This window comes from Schistocerca cancellata, chromosome 4 (assembly GCF_023864275.1).
Source record: "Schistocerca cancellata isolate TAMUIC-IGC-003103 chromosome 4, iqSchCanc2.1, whole genome shotgun sequence".
NCBI classification, from domain to species: Eukaryota; Metazoa; Arthropoda; class Insecta; order Orthoptera; family Acrididae; genus Schistocerca; species Schistocerca cancellata.
The window spans coordinates 244,587,616-244,614,307 of record NC_064629.1 but is presented as its reverse complement, the minus strand read 5'-3'; the positions used below and the strand labels follow the sequence as shown (position 1 = coordinate 244,614,307).

Sequence of the window (26,692 nt, the reverse complement as noted above, 5' to 3'; positions counted from 1 at the left end):
TTATTTAGAAACAATATCGAAGTGACTTACTTCATGAATTTTATTCGTTTGAATGTAATTTTTTGAAATTTCTAGTGGCAACTAAAATCGACCAACGGAAAGTATACGCTGTGGACTTTTTACCACTGCAAACTCTTCAAAATTTCGTGCAATGGTTTACTACATTTAATGCTGCACAACTGCGTTGAACATCGAAACAAAATTAAGTCATTTATGGGGGGAAGGTATCAGTCAAGAAGATGTGTAAAAATCAAACTTTGGGACAAATAGTTTTTGTGAAATCGAATGATAAGTGTGTCAAAGCAGTCGGGACACCAGGTGTCTGCACAGGCGAGCGGTGCAGTGATGACAAAATCGCGCACAGCGCGGAATGTGGGGAGCACGTCTCTGAAGCAGCGAAAGGGTTAATGCGGCAGTGGTGGCTTTACTTCATAAACTGCACGCTCCCCCCTAAACGTAAGTTTGCGAACTATACTTTACAATGGCGCTGCTTCTCTTGGCGCGTGCAACTGGCAACGCAGCAATCTCCCGCGTCTGGGCGGGCATGCGCAAGCCGCCAAGATAAAAGAATCGAACTATAACTACGTAAATCTTGCAGCGCACAGTCTGAACGTCATCTCTGTAAAGTTGTGTACCCACACGGTAAATAGTTTTCCGACTGTACTTGCTCAAGTAGTGGAGTTTTAATTATAACCCCTTTGTACTACAGTCTCTTAAGTATCGCCCCCATAGTGATGGTGAAGACAATATTAGACTGTCTACAGTGCGCAAAGAGGCGTTTAAGTAATTTTCTTATCGGATTCCGTACGTTAAGTAAAGAGAAAAATGTTCTAATAGGTGATACAATGGGAAGTAGCGTCTGCCATGCACTTGAGAGCGGCAGAGGGTGGTACGCACCAGGGTGAGATTGCTGCTGCTGAGGCGGCGGCTGCGGCGGTGGGTCCGGCTTGGGCCGCGGCTTGGCGTCGGGCTCGTGGTGGGAGCGCGAGGTGCCGGGCAGCCGGAAGGAGCCGCCGCGCGCCGCCTTCTGCTGCGCCTGCGCCTGCGCCTGTGCCTGCGCCAGCCGCTCTCGCATCTTGAGCTGCTTCTGGCGCGCCTCCCACACCTCCTCGCTGCTGAACAGCTCGTCGCTCAGTCGGATCATCAGCTCCACCGCGCGCGAATTCTGCGCCTGACACCCCACAACAGAAAGGCAGCTGAATACACCACATCGAGCGTCGTTACCCATGTGAGGCTTGTGAGGACCAATGTACCCCTTTCTTTTTAACTCTTTAGTGACAGCCGCATAATACTAACACGAATTCTTTACAGACGAATGGAAAACTGATAGAAGCCGACCTCGGGAAAGATAAGTTTGGATTCCGCAGAAATGTTGGAATACGTGAGGCAATACTGACCTTACGACTTATCTTAGAAGAAAGATTAAAGAAAGGCAAACCTACATTTTTAGCATTTGTAGACTTAGAGAAAGCTTTTGACAATGTTGATTCGAATACTCTCTTTCAAGTTCTGATGGTGGCAGGGGTAAAATACAGGGAGCCAAAGGCTACTTACAATTTGTACATAAACCATATGGCAGTTATAAGAGTCGAGGGGTATGAAAGGGAAGCAGTGGTTGGGAAGGGAGTGAGACGGGTTGTAGCCTCTCCCTGATGCTATTCAATCTGTATATTGAGCAAGCAATAAAGGAAACAAAACAAAAGTTGGGAGTAGGTATTAAAATCCATTGAGAAGAAATAAAAACTTTGAGGTTCGCCGATGACATTGTAATTCTGTCAGAGACAGCAAAGGACTTGGAAGTGCAGTTGAACGGAATGGACAGTGTCTTGAAAGGAGGGTATAAGATGAACATCAACAAAAGCAAAACGAGGATAATGGAATGTAGTCGAATTAAGCCAGGTGATGCTGAGGGAATTAGATTAGGAAATGAGACACTTAAAGTAGTAAATGAGTTTTGCCATTTGGGGAGCAAAATAACTGATCATGGTCGAAGTAGAGAGGATATAAAATGTAGACTGCCAATGGCAAGGAAAGCGTTTCTGAAGAAGAGAAATTTGTTAACATCGAGTATAGAGTTAAGTGTCAGGAAGTCGTTTCTGAAAGTATTTGTATGGAGTGTAGCCATGTATGGAAGTGAAACGTGGACGATAAATAGTTTGGACAAGAAGAGAATAGAAGCTTTCGAAATATGGTGCTACAGAAGAATGCTGAAGATTAGATGGGTCGATCACATAACTAATGAGGAGGTACTGAATAGAATTGGGGAGAAGAGGAGCTTGTGGCACAAGTTGATTAGAAGAAGGGATCGGTTGGTAGGACATGTTCTGAGACATCGGGGGATCACCAATTTAGTATTGGAGGGCAGCGTGGAGGGTAAAAATCGAAGAGGGAGTCCGAGAGATGAATACACTAAGCAGATTCAGAAGGATTTAGGCTGCAGTAGGTACTGGGGGATGAAGAAGCTTGCACAGGATAGAGTAGCATGGAGAGCTGCATCAAACCAGTCTCAGGATTGAAGACCAAGTCTCATTATACACTGAAGTGCCAAAGAAACTGATATAGGTATGCTTATTCAAATACAGAGATGTGTAAACAGGGAGAATACGCCGCTGCGGTTGGCAACGCCTATGTAGGACAATAATACTCTGGCGCAGTTGTTAGACAGGTTACTGATGCTACAATGGCATGATATCAAGATTTAAGTGGGTTTGAACGTGGTGCTATAGTCGGGGCACGAGCGGATGGGACACAGATTCTCCGCGGTAGCGATAAAGCGGGGATTTTCCCCCTACGACCATTTAACGAGTGTACCGTAAATATCAGATATCTGGCAAAACATCAAATCTCCAACATCGCTGCGGCCGGAAAAAAGCCTTGCAAGAACGGGACCAACGACGACTGAAGAGAATCCCTCAATGTGACAGAAGTACAGCCCTTCCGCAAATTACTGCAGATTTCAGTGCTGGGCCATCAGCAAGTGGAGCGTGCGAACCTTTCAATGAAACATCACTGACACGGGCTTCCGGAGCCGAAGGTCCACTCGTGTACCCTTGACGACTGCACGTCCCAAACGTAACGCCTCGCCTGGGCCCACCAACATCGACATTGGACTGCTGATGACTGGAAACATGTTGCCTGGTCGGAAGACACTCGTTTCAAATTGTATCAAGCGGATGGACGTGTACGGGTATGAGGACAGCCTCATTAATCCATGGACCCTGCATGTCAGCAGGGGAGCGTTCAAGCTGCTCTGTAATGCTGTGGGGCGTGTGCAGTTCGAGTGCTATGGGACCCCTCATACGTCTAGATACAACTCTGACAGGTGACACGTAGGTAAGTATCCTGTCTGATCACCTGCAGCCATTCATGTCCATTGTGCTTTCCGACGGACTTGGGCGGTTCCAGGAGGACAATGCGACACCCCACATGCCCAGAATTGCTACAGAATGGCTCCAGGAAGACTCTTCTTAGTTTAAACACTTCCAATGTTCAAATGTGTGTCAAATCTTATGGGACTTAACTGCTAAGGTCATCAGTCCCTAAGCTTACACACTACTTAACCTAAATTATCCTAAGGAGAAACACACACGCCCAAGCCCGAGGGAGGACTCGAACCTCCGCCTGGACCAGCCGCACAGTCCATGACTGCAGCGCCATAGACCGCTCGGCTAATCCCGCGCGGCTTAAACACTGCAGCTGGCCACCAAACTCCCCGGACATGAATATTATTGAGCATATCTGAGATGCATTGCAATGAACTGTTCAGGAGAGATCTCCACCCCCTCGTACTCTTACGGATTTATGGACAGTCCTGCTGGATTCATGGTGTCAGTTCCCTCTAGATATTAGTGGAGTCCATGACACGTCGTGTTGCGACGCTTCTGCGTGCTCGCGGGGGCTCTACACGATATTAGGCAGGCGTACCAGTTTCTTTGGCTCTTCAGTGTAAAATGTAAACTTTCAAGGTTGGAAATGTCTCAGCTAATAAAATTTTCTGAGCTATTATGGATTCCACATTTAAACCCAACCTTTCGCCCCATCTGCGGAGGACATTTCAAAGGAGGAACGTAGCTTTTTTGAATGTCCGATTGACATCCTGGGTTACTACTGACTGCACCAAAATTTAGTTTACGAGTGCTTCCGCATACTGCATATAACTGACTATGCGTTACTGATCGCATAGGAAAAATCTCGGAAACACGGAAGATCGCGGTAATATACAAACCCACCTGGAAGATAAAAGACCACCTAAAATTTGCCAAGAATGCTCGCCAACCGCTGCGAAAACCAGGGATTTATAGGATTCCGTGTAGTTGTGAGGAGGTGTACGTGGGTGCTACAAAAAGAACGGTCAAAAAACGACGAAGAGAGCACAAGGGCACTTGCAGAAGAGAAGAGTTTCACAGATCAACTGTTGTGGAATGCTTTGCAGCCAGGAGACCGCCACATATACGTAGGTTGAAACGTAAATAGTGGCAACACTGCTGTGGAGACACCATGCAATGGAATCTACTATTGTCGCTGATAGCACACGTTGTTGACATACCTACCGTACCTACGGGCAAATGGACTCGCACGTCCTATGTTAGCGGCGTGCGCACAATCGAGGGAAACACAGTCACTTGTGAGCGAGCTGTCTAACCTAACGGTGTCATTATGTTTTCGAAACAGGAACAACGGAGTTTGATCAAGATTGAATGTGCCAGGGGTCGTACAGCACAACAGTGTCATCAAGGTCTTCGAGAGGTATGTGGCGAGTCGGCATTGCCGTACAGGACAGTGTCACATTGGGTAAAAGCCTTCAACGAAGGTCGGCGAACTGTGGCAGACATGCATCGGGCAGGTCGTCCTAGCGTCTCTTAAGAAGAAGTGCATGCTGTTGCCGCGTTAGTGGACAGTGATCGACGCCATACGATTCTCGAGCTCGCCTACGAAACCGGATTAGCGCATACGACTATGCTTCGCATCCTGAAGGAACGCCTGGGCATGCGAAAAATTGCATCACGATGGGTTCCGCATGACTTGACGTAAATTCAGAAATAGATGCGAAGTACTGTACTATCCACCAAACTCCCAAGACTTAAGTCTTTATGACTTTGATTTGATTCCGAAGACGAAGGAACCACTTCGTGGCATTCGTTTCAGAACTGTTCCAGAGATTCGACAGGCAGTAGGCAGCTCCATTCGCACCACCAAGAGAACAGGCTGTGCTAACGGTATACTACGCCTTCCACATCGCTGGCAACGAGTTCTACGCGACGCTAGTGACTACTTTGAAGGACAGTAACAGGTGAAAACATGTAATTCTTTTGTATCGGTTGTGAATAAATAGTTGACACTTTTTAAGTTCCAACCCCGTGATTTTCATAGGACTCAAGCACTGGCAGCCAGAAGCAGATACCATGAAAGGCTATACTGAGAGGCCTTAGAGATTGTAAAACACCCCAGGAATTTCAATAGGAAGGAGGAAGGGTGAAATGGGATGATATCCGGATTCCGGTGCTGAAGAAGATGTGTACCAGCCTTCTTCCATGGGGTGATAGCAACAGCCGACGGCGACAGTCGACAGCGGCCAATTGCGCTCGGGTATTCAAAACATGTGAAGTCACTCCACTGCGTGGAAGCACGAGTAAACGGAATTTTGCTGCAGTCAGTAACGTTCAAGGGTGTGAATCGGGCACTCAAAGAAGCTACAACCCCTTTTAAAATGTTTGATTTAAATGTGAAACCGATTCGACCACGTCATATTAGCCCGGAACATTTTATTAACTGTCCCTAGGCACAGTCACTGTGCTAGCTGGGTCGCTTTTAGCACTTTGCAATTCACGAGTGATTTCTTGCGCGGATTTCGTGCGATTTTTACAACCAATCTTCGCAAAACTTGACATTCCCTGTGCGTCAGAACGTGAGGTCTGCTTCGTCTAGGTTTAGGTGTGGTTATTCTTTCGCATTTCCAATTGACAATCTAACCACCAACAATCAATATGGGGACTTCAGAAGGATTGATACTGTCCCTGACGGATTTGTCACCCAGGTGACACGCAGTGACTGATCCACGTTCGAAGTTCAGGAGCTCTTCCGTCCGATCCGTTTTGCCGTTACTGCTTGTCTACTAACAACAAAATAACTATCGCCTCCTTTTATGTTGGCGGATCAGCCTCTCGTGACATCTAGTGGGCAGTTCCGCATTGAGTCCGGATACTTCTCATCAGACAACGTGTCTTAGAGGGAGAGTCAACAAAACACGTGGAAATAGTCTCCGACGTGTCCCAGGGAAGGGTGTTGGGACCCTTACTGTTCTTGTTGTAAAAAAAAAAAAAAAATAGAAAATAAAAAAATAAAAAAGTTCAAATGTGTGTGAAATCTTATGGGACTTAACTGCTAAGGTCATCAGTCCCTAACCTTACACACTACTTAACCTATATTATCCTAAGGACCAAGCAACACACACACCCATGCCCGAGGGAGGACTCGAACCTCCGCCGGGACCAGCCACACAGTCCATGACTGCAGCGCCACAGACCGCTCGGCCAATCCCGCTCGCCGTTCTTGTTGTCCATTAATGACTTTGCAAATAATGTTAATAGTAACCGTAGATTTATGGCAGGTGGTGCAGTTGTCTGTAATCAAGTACTGTCTAAAAAAAGCTGCTCAAATATTTAGACAGTTCTTGATAACATTTCAAACTGGAGCAAAAATTGGCCACTTGCTTGAAATTTTAAAAAAATATGAAATTTTTGTGCTTTACAAAATGAGAAAATCTAGTATCCTTTGACTACAATATCAATGGTTCACAGTGAGAGTCGGTCGAGTCATACTAATACTAGGGTGTAACAATTTGTAAGTATATGAACTGGAGCGTTCACATAGGCTTAGTCGTAGGTACAGCAGATGACAACCTTGGTTCATTCTTAGAATACAAAAACATTGTAACAGTCGGTAAAGGAGATTTCATAGAAAACACTCATACGAGCCATAGTAGAATATTGCTCAAATGTATGGGACCCGTCGCAAATGTAACTTACAGTGCACATTGAATGTAAAGAAAGAAGGGCAGCACGAATGGTCTCAGGTTACTCAGGTTAATCAGAATCATGAAAGAGTGTGACGGAGATGGTGAAAGAACTGAGCTGATAGACGATTAAATATACAGGTTGTCTCAAAAAATCTTGCCACAGACTTCAAGGGGATGGAGACAGTGTCTTGAGGGACAAATTGAGGATAGGAATGGAAGTCCGGAAACATCATCCAACAACGCTACAGAGTGTCGAAGTTATTGGCATCGGCACCTTCCACTAGACCACCTCTTCCACAGAAAACATGAGTTTGTACGTTGACTGACCGTAGGCGGAACGTCTTGCAAAGTTGCTTGTTATTCCTTGATCGCGACTGATTGCCACGGTCACCAGTGAAGAAGACGGAGCTAGCTGCTGCCTAGACATGCCTGGTCTCGGATGAATGCGATGCTCTGTTGCCTCGGTGGATGACGTTTTCGAACAATGGTTTCTAGCCGCTGTATAATTTTCTCCTGGAACCCTCTAAAATCTCCCTTTCTTCGGTATACAGGAGAAAAATAAACAGCAGATGGAAACCCGTGTCCGTAACCGTCATCCAACAAGGCATCACATTCATAAGACACAAGGCCTGTATACGTAGGAGCTAGCTCCATCTTCTCCCCTGGCGACTGTGTCAATCAGTCGCAGTCACTGACTAACAAACGACATTACGAGACGTACCGCCAATGATCTGTCAACGTATGAAGCCACGTTAAGTGCCGAAGGGGTGGCCTACTACCAAGCGCCGGAGCTTTAACTTCGACGCTCTGTAGCGTCGTTAGATGATGTCTTCGAATAATTGTTCCTGTTCTCGATTTGTTCCTCAAGACATCCTCTGAACCCCTCTAAATTTGTCGCAACATTTCTGGAACACTTTGAAGACGCAAAATATTCTGTGAAAACCTAAATAGAATGGTTCTAGAGGCAACTTTAAGTGACGAGTCTAGGAATACACTACAAACCGGTACATATTGCTCCCACAGAGAACGCAAAGACAAGATTACACTTGTTACAACGTGCAAAGAGGGCTTTAAGCAATCATTCTTCCCGCAATCTATACATGAATGAAACGGGATAAACCTTAATAACTGATATAGTTGAAAGTAGCACCCGCGATGCACTTCACAGTGGTTTGCAGAATATAGCTGTAGATGTAGACAGCAGGAAACGAAGTGTCTTACAAAGTGGCGAGCACTACCACGAAAGTCAAATTCATTTCCATCGACATACTCTGAAAAATATGAAAAGAGATTTAAATCACTGTTTCACTGAGATGGTTAGTGCAATATCGATACTGAAACCCGTTTTCTCTTATTTATAACAGATAACTGGGCTCAGTTTATGGATATTTGGGCCAAATTGATCGTTCCATTAAACTCTGCTGTGGATTATACCACACACATGTCAAATATCTAGAGTTTAAACCATTATGCGATCAATATTATGAAGGTATTATTTTAGAAGACAGCTTACAACTGTTTAATCAAGTTCAGGATGAGCAGAAAGATTTCATAAATAGTTTACTCGTAAGTATTGTTTCGAATGTCGGCGGTACGTATTTTGTCTCGATACATCGTACGTAGTAATAACAACGGCGTTTTCAGAGATTTCAGTCCATGCTGCTCCGGCTATAGTGTGTTTTGACGCAAAGATGTTACATCACTTATCACACCATAGAATTTGGTAATAGCAGCTCAAAGATTGCGTTGGAGTTAAAGTGATAAAATTGCAATCTGGGGTATCGCGTTATATCACTTACTAAAACTTTAATTGGTTGTAAACAATGAGTTATTAGTTTATGAGAACAACATCAAATATTGTGTTCGGACTATTCGTAGTATAGTATACATACAGGGCTTTTCCGTACGAGCGTGCAAAAATTCGAGAGGATATAGAGGATGCACCACTGAACAACTCGAGGTTCAAATGGTTCAAATGGCTCTGAGCACTATGCGACTTAAATTCTGGGGTCATCAGTCTTCTAGAACTTAGAACTAATTAAACCTAACTAACCTAAGGACATCACACACATTCATGCCCGAGGCAGGATTCGAACCTGTGACCGTAGCGGTCGCTCGGCTCCAGACTGTAGGGCCTAGAACCTCACGGACAACTCGAGGAAGTGACCCTCGGGTCGGAGAAGCCAGCTTAAGGAGATATGAAAATAAACTTATCTACCGCTTTGTCTAGAATTACTGTTTTCCAGCTGATGTACAACTAACACACTTACAAGTATAGACGTACTTTGTTGTTTATTCACGTATACATTCTTTATTTCCACCAAGGAAACAAAGAGGACAATCTCATTATACTGTATCTTCTACCTAGCCGTCTGAGTGGCCACCCTTGGCTGTTCGTGAGAGGATGTGGTTACAACATTGTGCACCGCCTCACTTCAGTGCGGATATCGTGGTCGCTGGATTTGAAGGGGAGGTCCTATTCAATGGCCTGCGAGGTCACCTGACCTGAATCCCCCTGATTTTATCCTATGGGTATAGGTAAAGTCACTTGTGTATGAGAACCTAGTGGATACGGAGATGGAATTAATTGCCAGAATTGAAGCTACCTCTGATGTTTCCAGAATGAGATTTTCACTCTGCAGCGGAGTGTGCGCTGATATGAAACTTCCTGGCAGATTAAAACTGTGTTCCCGACCGAGACTCGAACTCGGAACCTTTGCCTTTCGCGGGCAAGTGCTCTACCATCTGAGCTACCGAAGCACGACTCACGCCCGGTACTCACAGCTTTACTTCTGCCAGTATCTCGTCTCCTACCTTCCAAACTTTACAGAAGCTCTCCTGCGAACCTTGCAGAACTAGCACTCCTGAAAGAAAGGATACAGCGGAGACATGGCTTAGCCACAGCCTGGGGGATGTTTCCAGAATGAGATTTTCACTCTGCAGCGGAGTGTGCGCTGATATGAAACTGGCTGTCACCCGGCGTGATGGTATGGGGTGCCATTGGTTACACGTCTCGGTCACCTCTTCTTCGCATTGACGGCACTTTGTACAGTGGACGTTACGTTTCAGATGTGTTACGAACCCGTGGCTCTACCCTTCATTCGATCCCTGCGAAACTCTACATTTCAGCAAGATAATGCACGACCGCAAGTTGCAGGTCCTGTACGGGCCTTTCCGCCCTGGCCACCACGTTCTCCAGATCTCTCACCAATTGAAAACGTCTGGTCAATGGTGACCGAGCAACTGGCTCGTCACAATACGCCAGTCAGTACTCTAGATGAACTGTAGTATCGTGTTGAAGCTGCATGGGCTGCTGTACCCGTACACGCCATCCTAGCTCTGTTTGACTCAATGCCCAAGTGTATCAAGGCCGTTATTACGGCCGGAGGCGGTTGTTCTAGGACCTTATTTCTCAGGATCTATACACCCAAATTGCGTGAAAATGTAATCACATGTCAGTTCTAGTATAATATATTTGTCCAATGAATACCCGTTTATCATCTGCGTTTCTTCTTGGTGTAGCAATTTTAATGGCCAGTAGTGTAAATAATGGAAATAAAAAAGTACATAGTAACAAGATTTTAGTCCTGTAATCTCCTTAAGCTGGCTTCTCAGACCCGAGGTTTCATACGTCAAATTGTTCAGTCTCCACTGTCCTGTCAAATTTTTGCACACTCTTACGGAAACATCCTGTAAATGTATATGGCTTCCAACGGACGCTGGAGGAAGACAAGGAGAAACAGACTCCACTCAATTCTCTAGTACAAATAAGGCCAGTTTGACCATAAACTTAATCTTCGGTTGATAATAGTTTTTAGATTTTTAGCAGTTCCGCAACCTTAGGTGTTCAATACGATTTCAACTAATGATTTCCACAGCTGCAGAAACACAACATCTCTTGGACAAAATATTTATGCATTTCTGTCTCTGCCGGCCGAAGTGGCCGTGCGGTTAAAGGCGCTGCAGTCTGGAACCGCAAGACCGCTACGGTCGCAGGTTCGAATCCTGCCTCGGGCATGGATGTTTGTGATGTCCTTAGGTTAGTTAGGTTTAACTAGTTCTAAGTTCTAGGGGACTAATGACCTCAGCAGTTGAGTCCCATAGTGCTCAGAGCCATTTGAACCATTTTGAACCATTGCTGTCTGACGAATAGACCAAACTGGCTCAGAAGGTGCGGGATGTTTTTAAACCTCTTCCCATCTGGCCAATGAGCTTTTCTTATTCGGGAAATTTGTAAACTTCGTCGCTTAAGACTTTTGTAGAGAAAATTAAATTAGTTCCCCTATTATGAACGTTAAAAGAAATTTCCTTAACAGTACCGAACAGCGATTTGTGAATCGGTTAGCAGATGCGTTTTACCTCATTTCGCTGGTTTAAAGGGAATATGCTGGCTGACAAAAAACTCCCAGAAGGAAAGACGAAACAAAATAAAACATCTCATGTTCAGCCGGTACGCGTTTTTATTTCAGTGATTACAAAATCAGGTGGAACGTACAATGAAGTTGGCAGTACGAGCACACGGCTGGTGTCAGTGTATATTTTGCAGTACCTGGGGCCTGAACTGATGCTGGGTCAGTATGGGTCAGGTATACGCAGAAAAAAAAAAAATTCAAATGCGTGTGAAATCTTATGGAACTTAACTGCTAAGGTCATCAGTTCCTAAGCTTACACACTACTTAACCTAAATTATCTTAAGGACAAACACACGCACCCATGCCCGAGGGAGGACTCGAACCTCCACCGGGACCAGCCGCACTACGCAGAACTACTCCGCCTCCATAGCTGAGTGGTCAGCGTGGCTGGCAGCTATGTGGGGGACAATGGTTCGAATCCTGGTATGCCAGAGATGTTATCCTGGTGGGAGGACGGGAAGAGGGGGCACTCAGGCTCGTACGGGGTGGGCTGATCCCATACTCCTCCATACCGTATCCAACGACGCCACTGGTAGAGGATGATATGCCGGTCGGTGGTACCAGTTGGCCTGCCGGGGTCTATGAGTGGAGTTTTAGTGTACAGAGGGAAGTGGAATCCACGGCACTGTTAAATTCTGCAGTCGTAAGCATTTCTTGCCCTCGAAATTACTGCTACAGTGCAGTTATGTAGCAGAATAAGGCTACTGGGTATTTTCCGGCGACAAGGAGCATTGCGTACCACAATCCTCGGTAAATCAGTTCACTGAAACTGGTATTCCACAGACGTAGAATGTTTGGTGGGCGAATAAATGTAAGGTCGCTGAATCGGTCGTGAAGTTTTTAACTGAGAAATATTTTTATACGTCGTTGAAGAGGAATCTAAATTTAAACTAATTCCGCTGAAACCTCGCCCAAGTCGAACAAGTTATGTGTAAAGAATGACCATGACGGTTAACATAGGTAATTTACATCTTCAGGCTTTTGAATTATCATATACCGTCTGTCTGAGCTTTTTACGAGCGTCTTTGCTAAGCAGAAATAAATGAAGTAATTCAACGTGATTTCTGTTATCAAGTAACGAGTTCATAAAGAAATTTGCTTCGAATGTAATCAACGAGCCTTTGGAGATGTCCAATATTAACGTCAAAAGTATTTCCTGAATATGGGAACAACCAAATAATTACCTATTATTGAGAAACTGCTTCCAATAATGACCAAATTGCATTAAATACTTCCTGCAGGCACAACAGTAGCAGCTGGTGAATGCAGGAAATAATAGAAATAATTATAATATAATTATATTACCTGATAACTTCATACTCTGTATTAGCAATTCGTGGACTAAGAAATTTGTTGAGACCCTGAAATCTTCCAAACGAATTCGAATCGGGGTATTAATTGCAAGAAGCGCTTTTACATCCCACTGCGATTAGCGTAGTTTTCGTTGTAGGTGCTCGCTGATAATTGACCAGTTAATTTAGAGCCGGTTTCTCTTCACCATGTCTATATTGTAAGCTCTTTTTGATGCTAGAGTCTTAAATTGATCGTATTCAATTAGCAATTAAACCCGCATATGAACTGCTTTTTCGGTGACTTCAGTATAATACAAACTCTCATTGAATTACAGAATTACCTGAGGTATTAGTCATGTCAGAAGTGCGCACTGAGTAACCAAGCTGTTGGTGAAGGGCGATGTGGTCAAAGAAGATTACAACAGAGCCAGGATATGAATGTATTGAACAGGCAGGAATCCACCCTGAGCAAGTCAGAACTCTCGTAGAGTGCGGTGTGCCTTCCGTAGCAACACAATCATGACACTGCCTCAGTGGTCTGGTTGATTGATACGAGTTTCGTATGTGCGTGGTACAGGTTCGATTCTCACTTGAGGCGACCGTTTTCAAAAGACAAGAACACAACTCCTTCACCTCTGGTAACACCAAGTGAAGAAAATCAGGTTGCATCGTGTTTCAGAATCCACAATAAACATGACATCCGTTCACTGGACTGTGATTTAAATTCAGATCGCCTCTCCAGACGATACAGTTCCATAATTTTGTTGTTTTCCCCAAGATTGAAAGCGCCGCTAGATGTCCATGAAAGACACGTACCTGGGTTCGATCCTGACCCGTCGCGAAAATATTTATCATGCTATGTACACCGTACTACTTGTGAAAAAAAAATTATTTTCAAGTATTTTCGTGTGTTGTAAACAATAACGATACGTGCTGGTTTCAACTCCCAGCCAGACAGTGATCTTTTCGTCACATCACTTCAAGTTCAAAACGGCACTCCCAGCTACTGTCGCAAAAGAATTCTCTACTTAATGTCTCTTCGGAGTCAGCATAGAACTTTCTACCGTAACATGCCACTCCTAGCTACCGAAGAAAAAGAATTCGATAATTACTGTGCGTTCGTGGTGATGTGTGTGGGGTTGGACACCCATTCAGCACAACATTTTTCGCACGTTATTTCTGGTCAAATATGCGCACATACAGCTGCAGGTGAAAAAAACTGTTCGTAGGGCGAAAGGTATCGAGTTCAAATCCCGGAGAGGGAAAAGAAAAATGTTTCGTCAATTCAGATTCAAACATGTCGCAACTGGTGAAAATATACCAAACGTCTGATTGTGCTTAGATAATAATCCGATTATGTGATGCGCTCGATCCCCCGACAGTCATAAAAATTTACATCACTGAATTCCAATTATAAACACACTTTTTACTTGCGAATGAAAATATATTAAAAATCTTTTGTGGTTAGTTAAGTTAAGAGGGACAATAGGCGCTTGATAGGATTTTGGGGCAGAAGAAAATTCGTCATTTATTTTCAAGTTCTGACTTATTAACTGATATTGGTGAAAAGTTTGATGTTTCACATGTCTTTATGCCTAGTCAGCAATGAAAATCGGTGCCTTGATCGATTCTCGGTTAGGCACGAAATTTTGGTTTCTTGGCAATTACGTCTTAATCCAGATTGAGAACAAAACATTTCGTCTTCACACACAAATTTCAAACATACGCATATGAGTACCTTAAGACTTTTAGTGTCACTTGGTGCTAGATAACAAGGGCAATAACAGAATTTGAAACTGCACATAGAATCACGACATGTCATGATTATAGTGCATTACTAGAGATAGGTTTTTGACGTTGACGATTCTATACGGCGCTTGCTAATGTTAATCATGTTTTTTTTTTCACTGATTAGTTTTTTAACCAGTTTACCAAAAACCTGTCGCCAAGTAAACATCGGTTAATAGGTGAAACTTCCTAGCAGATTAAAACTGTGTGCCGGACCGAACTCGGGGCCTTTGCCTTTCGTGGGCAAGTGCTCTACCAACTGAGCTACTCAAGCACGACTAACGCCCCGTCCTCACAGCTTTACTTCTGCCAGTACCTCGCCTTGATTAACAGGTGGTCGGAAAGACTTAAGAGAGCAAAAATATTCTGAATTGGTTCAAATGGTTCTAAGTGCTATGGGACTAGTCCCCTAGACTTAGAACTACTTGTCTTACACCGAACTAACCTAAGGATATCACACACATCCATGCCCGAGGCAGGATTCGAACCTGCGACCGTAGCAGCAGCGCAATTCCGGACTGAAGCGCCTAGAACCGCTCGGCCACAACGGCCGGCTATTTGGAATTTTCACAGAACTATATAAGTCTAAGTATTCTTTATTTTTTTCATAAAAATATTTAGTTTTAACCGAGAATTACTGAATGATTTATGTGAGTGAGTTACTGGTGTTATTTTTGTAGTAGATACGAATGAGGTTGGTGGTACATTTGAAACAGTCACTAATTTGTAATAAAGTTTAGTTTACAAACGCTACGGACTGCCTCAATTCTAGCAACAATATTTGTAGTAAGATGGTATTAATTTTCATATAGACTGATTTGCTATAAAGAACAGTGACCTCTAGTGATCTCTTGCGGTAAGCAATTTGTGGAATAAAACGACTGTTCCGTAAGAAGGTCAGAGGAACTGCAGGAAAACCAGCGTGCAAATCAGGCGAACGCATTTTAAATCACACGAAATTACACTTATGTTCCAGAGACAGGCATTATCATAACAGTTAGGATCGTTCGGATGTTTTGGAGTACGATAATACCTCTGGTTAAATACGCGTAAAAGAGCACATATATTAATATGGCTGCAGAAACAATACCAGGATTGATGAGTCTAGGTACACGTTAGTACACACACACACACACACACACACACACACACACACACCAGTGGCAGAGAATGGATACGTCCAAGATAGTATCAGACGATGTGTCACACTTAGTAACAAGCCACAGTGGAGGCACGTGATGGAGTTATTCTCATGCGATCGGTTTACATGTGTGGAAAGGGGCTACATCTACCATCGCCTCACATTACTACCTGAAGATCTGAATCCCATAGTTAATACAGGGTGTTACAAAAAGATACGGCCAAACTTTCAGGAAACATTCCTCACACACAAAGAAAGAAAATATGTTATGTGGAGATGTGTCCGGAAACGCTTACTTTCCATGTTAGAGCTCATTTTATTACTTCTCTTCAAATCACATTAATCATGGAATGGAAACACACAGCAACAGAACGTACCAGCGTGACTTCAAACACTTTGTTACAGGAAATGATCAAAATGTCCTCCGTTAGCGAGGATACATGCATCCACCCTCCATCGCATGGAATCCCTGATGCGCTGATGCAGCCCTGGAGAATGGCGTATTGTATCACAGCTGTCTACAATACGAGTACGAGGAGTCTCTACATTTGGTACTGGAGCTTTCAAATGCCCCCATAAATGAAAGTCAAGAGGGTTGAGGTCAGGAGAGTGTGGAGGCCATGGAATTGGTCCGCCTCTACCAATCCATCGGTCACCGAATCTGTTGTTGAGAAGCGTACGAACACTTCGACTGAAATGTGCAGGAGCTCCATCGTGCATGAACTACATGTTGTGTGGTACTTGTAAAGGCACATGTTCTAGCAGCACAGGTAGAGTATCCCGTAAGAAATCATGATAACGTGCTCCACTGAGCATAGGTGGAAGAACATGGGGCCCAATCAAGACATCACCAACATTGCCTGCCCAAACGTTCACTGAAAATAGTGTTGATGACATGATTGCACAATTGCGTGCGTGTTCTCGTCAGTCCACACATGTTGATGGTGAAAATTTACAATTTGATCACGTTGGAATGAAGCCTCATCCGTAAAGAGAACATTTCCACTGAAATGAGCATTCACACACTGTTGGATGAACCATTCGCAGAAGTGTACCCGTGGAGGTCAATCAGCTGCTGATAATACCTGCACACGCTGTACATGGTACGGAAACAACTGGTTCTCCCGTAGCACTATCCCTGCAGTGACGTGGTCAACGTTACCTTGTATAGCAGCAACTTCTCTGACGCTGACATTAGGGTTATCGTCAACTGCACGAAGATTTGACTCGTCCATTGCAGGTGTCCTCGTCGTTCTAGGTCTTCTCCAGTCGCGAGTCATAGGCTGGAATGTTCCGTGCTCCCTAAGACGCCGATCAATTGCTTCGAACGTCTTCCTGTGGGGACACCTTCGTTCTGGAAATCTGTCTCGATGCAAACGTACCGCGCCACGGCTATTGCCGCTTGCTAATCCATACATCACATGAGCATCTGCCTACTCCGCATTTGTAAACATTTCACTGACTGCAAAACCACGTTCGTGATGAACACTAACCTGTTGATGCTACGTACTGATGTGCTTGATGCTAGTACTGTAGAGCAATGAGTCGCATGTCCACACAAGCACCGAAGTCAACATTACCTTCTTTCAACTGGGCCAACTGGCGGTGAATCGAGGAAGTACAGTACATACTGACGAAACTAAAATGAGCTCTAACAGGGAAATTAAGCGTTTCCGGACACATGTGCACATAACATATTTTCTTTATTTGTGTGTGAGGAATGTTTCCTGAAAGTTTGGCCGTACCTTTTTGTAACACCCTGTATACAGCAATCCACGAGTGACCTGCACCTTCAACTGAACAGTGTATCATTTCGATACTCCTGAACTGAGTTAGAATGATTTGAGCAACACTTCACACACATGTGAGCACGTTTGTGCAACCCGTCCCATTAGCGTACTTGATCTCAGTCCTATTGTGTAAATCTGGGACGCCATCGAGCGAGACGTGTGCTTCTTCGAGTCAGCTGCGCCGAATTTCATGATGTTGTGGGCGGCAGCTGAACGGTCATGATTGAGGATGGCTCCTCAACACTTCCGCAGTCTTCTGGAGTCGATGACACGACGTGTCGCTCTCATAATCAGGATGATAGGTACACTATTGGGCATTAAAATTGCTACACCAAGAAGAAATGCAGATGATAAACGGTTATTCATTGGACAAATATGTTATACTAGAACTGACATGTAATTACATTTTCACGCAATTTGGGTGCATAGATACTGAGAAATCAGTACCCAGAAGAACCATCTCTGGCCGAAATAACGGCCTTGATACGCCTGGGCATTGGACCAAACAGAGCTTGGATGGCGTGTACAGGTACAGCTGCCCATGCAGCTTCTACACGATACCTTACTTCATCAAGAGTAGTGACTGGCGTATTGTGACGAGCCAGTTGCTCGGCCAACATTGACCAGACGTTTTCAATTGGCGAGAGATCTGGAGAATGTGCTGGCCAGGGCAGCAGTCGAACATTTTCTGTATTCAGAAAGGCCCGTACAGGACCTGCAACATGCGGTCATGCATTATCCTGCTGAAATGTAGGGTTTCGGAGGGATGGAATGAAGGGTAAAGCCACGGGTTGTAACACATCTGAAATGTAACGTCCACTGTTCAAAGTGCCGTCAATGCGAACAAGAAATGACCGAGACGTGTAACCAATGGCACTTACCATCACGCCAGTATGGCGATGACGAATACACGATTCCAATATGCGTTCACCGTGACGTCACCAAACATGGATGGGACCATCACGATGCTGTAAACAGAACCTGGATTCATTCAAAAAAATGACGTTTTGCCATTCGTGCTTCCACGTTCGTCGTTGAGTGCACCATAGCAGGCGCTCCTGTCTGTGATGCAGCGTCAAAGGTAACCGCAGACATGGTCTGCGAGCTGATAGTCCATGCTGCCGCAAACGACGTCGAACAGTTCGTGCAGATGGTTGTTGCCTTGCAAACGTCCCCATCTGTTGATTCAGGGATCGAGACGTGGCTACACGATCCGTTACAGCCATGCGCATAAGTTCAGTTGCTCACGACTGTATATCCTACTTCCGACCTCTAGAGTGAAGGGAATGTCTAATGTGGGAGTACGGTGGACAGGTTAATTTAATCGAGTCTTTCTCATACAGCAGTAAGCGTACTCACAGTATCGACCAGAGAGTTCATGGATGGCATGCTTTCGTCTGGGCGCAGCAGCGTGGGGCCGAACACGATGCCCAGGTTGCTGGCGGGCATGTTGTTGATGTCCGCCTCGTCGGCCACCCTCTTGAGGTGCAGCATTAGGGCCGCCAGTGTCAGGTAGTGCGACTTGGGCAGCCGCGCCACTAGCTCCCGGAAGCTCTGCACGCACCGCGCCCGGTCCAGGTCTTCGTCAGATGCGAATTCTTTGGCCAGCCTGCAACATACATATTATTGCTTCTGTACATTGACGAAGCCGTCCACTGTTTCCTGGATTTGTACTGCACACCGACCAGTGCAAAAAAGTGAAAGTGATTGAACTGCTTCCACCCTGGTCTCACCTCGAGTCGAGATTTTGAGAGCACACTATATAAATGAACTGCGCGGTCATTATCTTTATCAACATTACGTTTATCTGCACACCTCCAAACTTCTCCGACACTATGTATGCCCTCAAACACCTTAATCACCGTGCACAGTCATCTGTCTTCCCCGCCTACATCTGTCGTCTTCTCATAGTCCTCCTATTCCTCTGTAGATTTTTGTAAAACTTCTTGAGTAAAATCCTATTGTTACCTCTTTTCTTCTAAGCACTAGCATTCCTCGTGCTCGTCCTAACGCCTTTAACTGTCCTAGTCTCTTATGCGTTCGTGAAATGTTCAACATTCCCCTCTGCTTTTTCCAGGACCTTACCCAATTGCACAAGCACAACATCCATCATCTAATCATGTCAAACAGCACCGTCTTTTAAATCGAAACAACCACTCACATGCATGTAACAAAATTATCGCAGCTGCAGAATGAGTTTTCACTCTGTAGCGAACTACGCGCCGATTTGAAACTTCCTGACAGATTAAAACAGTATGCCTGATCTGAACCCCAATCTGTGACCATTGCCTTTTGGGTCAAGTACTCTACAAACTGAGATGTCGAAGAATGACTCAAAACCGTCCATAAAGCCTTACTTATGCCAGTACCTCGTCTCCGGTAGAGTTCTCGCCCATGCAAGGTAAAGATCACAGATACGAGTCCCGATCTGGCACACACTTTTAATCTGCAAACAAGTTACCATACCTAAGATGTGTGCCACCAGTGTTTTTAATCAAAACTGAGAAATCTAAAAATAGTTTCATTGTAATTTAATATTATCATTTGTGTAGTGGAAGCTGTAGCAACTTTGTGTGATTTGCACTTTGCCTACTACTGTAATTCCTAAATGTTTTGTAGCAGACTTTAGTTATCATACATTATGTGCTGGTCTACTGCAATGTTACTGGTCTACTGTTAATGTTTTATTGTGATTAACATATATTTTTAAAACAGTATTTAATTATTTGGCATTCAGTCCTTTGTATTAACATTTTGTGTCTATTGCACTTTTAGTCTTACTGGAATGTGCAGACTTTATTTACTAGAATGTAGTTTACATGAAATCTGAATACTATGTCTATGAGAGTTCTGGTGCAAAGAGCATTTTTGAGTCAAATTTCCAGGATGACAATCAAGAACCCAATTTCACTTTTCCATCAACCAAAAAAATCTCATTTCGCTATTTTCGAAAATTAAAACCTACACTAACACAATGAAAAGTGAAATTGAGAAAAAATGAGATAATTAAAAAACTTAGAAAGTTATTGTAAAGGAAATCTTAATTTGCATTAAAAATATAAAATTTTAAAAATCTCAGTTTCCTATTACAAAAACCAAATTCTCATTTATAAATTTTCAAATCTAATATTTTTTGTACTTTAAAATAAGAACCAAAAAACTGCATGTGCCTATTCGAGAAAAAATTCTCATTTAAAAATGTTCAAATCTAACAAATTTTATTGTTTATAAATAAGACCCAAAAATATTATTTGTCTATATTGAAAAAACCAAATTATCATTCAAACAATTTCAAATCTCATAAATTTTGATCTTTATAAATTAGAACCTCCAAATCTAAAATTTGAAAAGGTTCTTCTAACAGTAAACATTTTAATACAAAAATAAAATTTCCTTCTCTATAAATGCAATAAAAATGATGGACAAAGCTGAGTTCTTTAAGAACTTAGAAAATTACTGCAAAGGTATGTGCAGATTGAGTTTAAAAGATTTAGAAAATTATTGTAAAGAAAAGGATATTCAAATGTAACGATAGATGATCTGTTTCAATTTATTGAACAATTTACAAGGAAAGAAATGAATAAAGAAAGAAATAAGAAAGAAGTAAAACATAAAACATTAGAATAACTTCGATCAATTGCTAAAGCAGATAAAATGCAGAATTATAATAAACTTAGAAAAGCCAGTTAACTGATCTTGTTGCAGATCCTGTCGGCAATACTAATAACAATGAAAACTGTAATGAATTGAGTAAAAATCTGCAAAACCTCTTTATCAAATCTGTTGAGCGAAAAAATAAGAAATTATTCTAAATTTAGAAGGTGGCCATTCAGTGATCTTTTTAAAGGAACTGCAGTTAAAATTAATAATGCTAACGATTTCAGTAAATAATCTTTCAAAGACCTTCAAAAAATCAGTAAAACGAAAAATTAAAAATTAATCTCTCCATAATAAACAACAATTAACCGATCTTAGCAATAGATCTGAGAATAAAATGAAGTATAATAATAATAAGAATTATTTTCAAAAACTTTTAGTAGATATATATCAAAAAATTAAACAAAAAGTAATCAGAAAAATTTATCAAATTCCAACTTTCTAAATTGATGGATTTTTTCAGATCAACAAATGCATTTTTAGAAAAGCTTCTACTTTTGCATCAACAATAATAACTTATGAAATTAATAATATTGTTAAAATTTTGGGGCCACAAGAATAGTAATCAAGTTAAAGCAAAAATAATCACCAAATTAAAGAATATTACAATTCAAAGAAGAACAAAGTTAACATGAAATTTTATGTTAATTTTGAAATACAAGAAGAATCACAAGAGTTTAATTTTAAAACATGTAATGAAGTTTTTATAAGGAACAACCGAATTAGAGGATTATTATCAGAAATCAACAAATGAACTATTAATTGAAATGACAGGTATGCAAAGGAAACAATCTGGATTGTTTTTATTTTATACAGATAATTTAGTATTAAATGTTAACAGACACAATCCAAATTTAGGTTCTTGTTATATTGTTGTACCAAAAATAATTGTAGATAAACGAGCTGTAGTGAACATAAAAAATAACGATCTAAATAGTTTTCATTATTTAGTAAAATCATCAGTATAGCCTGTAGAACGTGATGCAGAAAGAGTTAGTAAATATAACGTTAATGGATTAGAATTAGATGAAAATTTTGAAAAAGAGAAAATTAAATTTCTTGATCAGCTAACAGATATTCCAAACATTTAAAGAAATCAAATATTTCACTTAATGTTTATGCATAGGAAACAGTGAAGAAAAAGAAGAAGAAGATTGTATATCCTCTTTACCACACACAAGACAAAAAAGTTAATCTTCATTTAATTCAAAATAAAAATAATACTGTTGGATCAAAAATCTTTCTACACAAACAACCAAGCACAATGGATGAATTTGTTCTTTACGATAGATGTCTAAGATATTTTGATTCACAAGAAAAATTAGACATTCATGAAAACGATTGTAAAGAAAAGAAAGAATTACAGTTGAATTTAGAAATTATAATATTTCATTACAAGTCCTTTTTGTAATTTATGCAGTTTTCGAATGTTTATTAAAATATTTTCAAACTTGTCAACCAAATCCTGAAAATATTAAATTAATAAATTTCAAAAACATTTACCAATGTCATTAAGTTATTATTTTAAATCTTTCAATAGTGATTATAAAAATCCTTTTATTTATACACCACAAAACTCATTGAAATGTTAAAAGAAGAATCAAGAGAAATTGATAGAGTATATAGTCAAATATGCCACTGAAATTGACTAAAGAAGATGTAATCAGTTATAAATATCCAGAAACTTATTATATTTGTGAAAAAGAATTTGAATTTGGAGAAAAGAAACTAATAGATCATTGGTCTTTAATGGGAAAATATTTAGGAACTGCACATCAAGATTGGAAACTTAATTATAAGAATCCTTCCTGTTTACATTCCAAATAAAACAAATTCCGATGTTCATCTGCTTATTAAGGAATTAGCAGTTGTTAAAAAAGATATTGAGTCAATTCCAAATAATGAACAAAAATATATTTCTTTCAGTAAACAAATTGAAGATGGATTAACTTCAAGATTTGATGATACATTTAAATTTATGAAATCTAAACTGATAACCGATCTTCTGATCTTAGAGGACAACAATTCAGATAAACAGCAAAATATTTTGAAGGTGAACAATTAGAATGAATATTTTAAAAAGAGAGGTTTATGACATGAAGATATCGACTCTGTAGAAAAATTACAAAAAACTAAATCACCTAAAAAGAATGTTTTTATTCAAGACTTGATAAATATAATATTTCTAATCAAGATTATGAAAGACTCAGTTTTAGATAATTCTATATTAAAAAATCTAGACCGATATACAAACATATAATAAATGTAATGTTTTAATTTTAGCAGGTATTTTTGAATTTTTTAGAGATACATAAATTAAATCTTATAAACTTAACCCAACATGGTCCTTTAGAGTTCTGAGATTATCTTGGGAATCTATGTTAAAATTGAAAAAAACTGAATTAGACTATTTCATGATTAATGTATGATTATGTTTATTGAAAAAGTAATTCAAGGTGGAATTCCACAAAGTATTAAAAGACATGGATAATCAAATACATAATAAATGAAAAAATTCATACTAACATAACAATCAATTTATATTGCAAATATAGATGCAAATAATATATTTGGTTTAACAATGTCTCAATTTTTACCATTTCTAAAATTCGAGTGGACAGATCCAAAATATTTTAATGCTGAAAAAATACTTAAAACACAAGATAGTTATATTTTCAAAGTTGATTTAGAATATTCAAGGGAACACATGATTTACATTATGATTTACTTTTAGCACCAATAGGAGGAAATAAATTATAAAAACAATAAATACAAAAGAAAATATGTTTTACATAATAGAAATCTTACGCGATGTTTAAATCTTGGATTAAAATTGAAGAAAACTCATAGAGTCTTGTCTTTTAAACAATCAGAGTAGTTGAAGAAATATTTCGATTTTGTTATACAAATAAGAACAAAGACAGCTAAAGATTTTGCAAAAGATATGTACAATTTAATGTGCAATTCTGTGTTTGGTAAGACAATGACAAATATTAGAAATTGAAGATATATTAAAAAATAACAGATCCAGGAAAATATACATATTATATTTCAAAACCAAAATTACGAAAAATACTACAATATTCTGAAAAAATTTAAAATGAATTATACAGCTCCAGAGCAAAAAGTTTTTTATTACGAGAATTAAACAGTTGTAAAGAATATATAAATGATTTATTATCAGTTTTAAACAGTTGTACAGTTGGTAAATTGACTTTTAAAAGATGTAAGCAATTGTATAGAAGAGTAAGTAAAAACGTAAAAATTTAATTAGTATGTTATATTTTTACATGGTATGCTAATATTTGATGTATTGGTAAATAAAATTGGCAAACTAATCTTTCACAACTTTTAGATACTCACTTCCTTTATCTTTTTTACATTTTAAAGCTAAGTGCACATCTTTTGAATGATCACTGTAATGAATATATTTAGAAGAATTTTTAATTTCCTTTGCACATTTTTCACATATAAATCTTATAATATACCAGATACAATGAAGTACTCTTGTATCTAACAATCTTTACAACCCAATTTTGGGGGAAATTATGTCTTGTTGTTGTAATTTATTTATGAATTTATTTCTCTCCATTGCACAGTGGACTAATCGTGTTCATCTCGCTTTCCATTTGTAAGGCAAAAATTTTAATCAATTTTAAAAATAAAAATATTTAAATATTTTTACCTATGAATGGAGTTGAACATGGATATAAAAAATAATGAACTCATTGACAATTGTAAAAATGTTTCAATAATATTGATGAAAATAATAATCATTGGTATAAAGCAAATGATGTTGCAGAGTTGTTAGAAATAAGGACACTGATCAACTATTAGAAAAAGTAATGAGAAAGATGATTCTATGATACTTGGAATTTTAAAGCAGGTGATTCAATCACCCTTAAAAATTAAAAATACACCATATTTATTAATAAATCTTGAATATATTGTTATGTTATTAAATAATTTATGTTATTAAATAATTTAGAAACTGGGTTACTCCATTAGAAAATATGCCAAATGTAAAATGAAAGAGAAAATAATTGATTTTGGAAAATTTCAATAAAAACAAAGTTAAACTGTAGAAGATTTAATAGAAGTAATTCATGATGCAATTGAAATAATAGTTGAAGCAAATGAAGAAATACATACATTATTACCACATGCATCTCTTCAAGTAAATGATGAATATTTAAGGCTTACTTTAGTTATTTTAATATTATATGATTATAATTTTAATGATGATTATTATGTTTTTTGAACTCAGTTAAAAGTGTCATTATCAAATAAATTATAAGAGATATATAAATATTAATTATATAATTGTTTTAAGTATTAATTATGTGCTGTATTCAGTAAATTTATATAACTAAATGAAAGGAAATTATATTATCAAAATTACTTCAGTATTTTACATAAATATTCATGGGAACAATTGAGTGAAGAGAGAAATTGACTAACTAACTTCCTTAGAATATAAAACTAAATTCCCAAGTACTTTTTCATAATTAAATTTCATATAACGTTCCCAAGTATATTTGTATTTCTCTAATAAAATTTTCTAATTCCCTACTTGGTTCTAGCAACAAAATTTTAAAATCCTAAAATATTTTGACATTAATAATTTTTGTTAAACCTTACTTGAATATCAAAGTAGATTCCATCTCCTTTAATAAACCCAATAAACAATATTAACATTATATTCAGTATTGAAAATGTCAACATTTACAATAATGTATTCCATCTATATAGAAAATTTATTAACATTACAAAAAATTAGCGTTAGTTTATTTAACCAACTTTTGTGTGAATTATAGAAACCTAACCATTTAACATAAACTTTATTACCATTCTTATTTAAAGGTTTTCTCAGAAGGCAAACATCTCGAAAATTCGTTTTCAGAAATTCGTCCTCATAAAAAAATTTTATTGGTTCACCTCATAAATCTTTCAGGTTATATGTGATTCGATTGGAATCATTAACATCACCAATTTCAAAAATTTCTAATGACCAATTTGTTTTGTATCCTTTTTCCAAAATTCCTCTAATTTGGTAATTCTTTAACACCAATATTATATTCAGATTCAGAATCTAATAAAATTGTGATTTTAAACAAGATTTTTCAAATTCTTTAATTTACATCTGTCACAGCCATTTTTATAATTGAATGATTTGTGAAATTATATTCATGTATTAATTTAGAAACTAAGTCACCCCTTTTAAAATTTCCTTGAACAGCAAAGTTATTCAACATTTTTTCTTTTATGTTCCTTTAACCCATTTAGCAACAGTTGCTTGAAGTTCATTAAAAGTTGAATAATGATTAATTTTAATTAATTCTTGAAATTATTAAATACAGAATTCTTTACCATCATATGTATATATATATATACATAAATGCAATATTTTTTGTTTTTTTTTGACAATTTTTTTTTTCGAAAAAAATCAGCTATATTTTTGGTGTTTCATCTTTAACTTGTTTGCCCAAGCAAATTTTGAAAAAACATCTATGACATATAATAAATATTTAAATCCTTTATTTATTTTTTAAATTCTTTTTAATTTTCGACAATACTTTATGAGTAAAGCAGCTTGC

General features: G+C 39.5%; 1 protein-coding gene across 1 annotated transcript in view; it reads right to left on the bottom strand.

Annotated features, from left to right (window-relative positions):
* Positions 1-581: 581 nt before the first annotated feature.
* The window catches only part of LOC126184045 (rho GTPase-activating protein 45-like), a 636,308-nt gene continuing 610,197 nt past the window's right edge, over positions 582-26,692 (bottom strand). Inside the window, exons 15-17 of the mRNA XM_049926404.1 lie at positions 18,798-19,047; positions 948-1,171; positions 582-591 (exon numbers count right to left, since the gene is read on the bottom strand). Coding sequence (XP_049782361.1) covers positions 582-591; positions 948-1,171; positions 18,798-19,047 — 484 coding nt within the window. The remainder of the gene's footprint in view (positions 592-947; positions 1,172-18,797; positions 19,048-26,692) is intronic.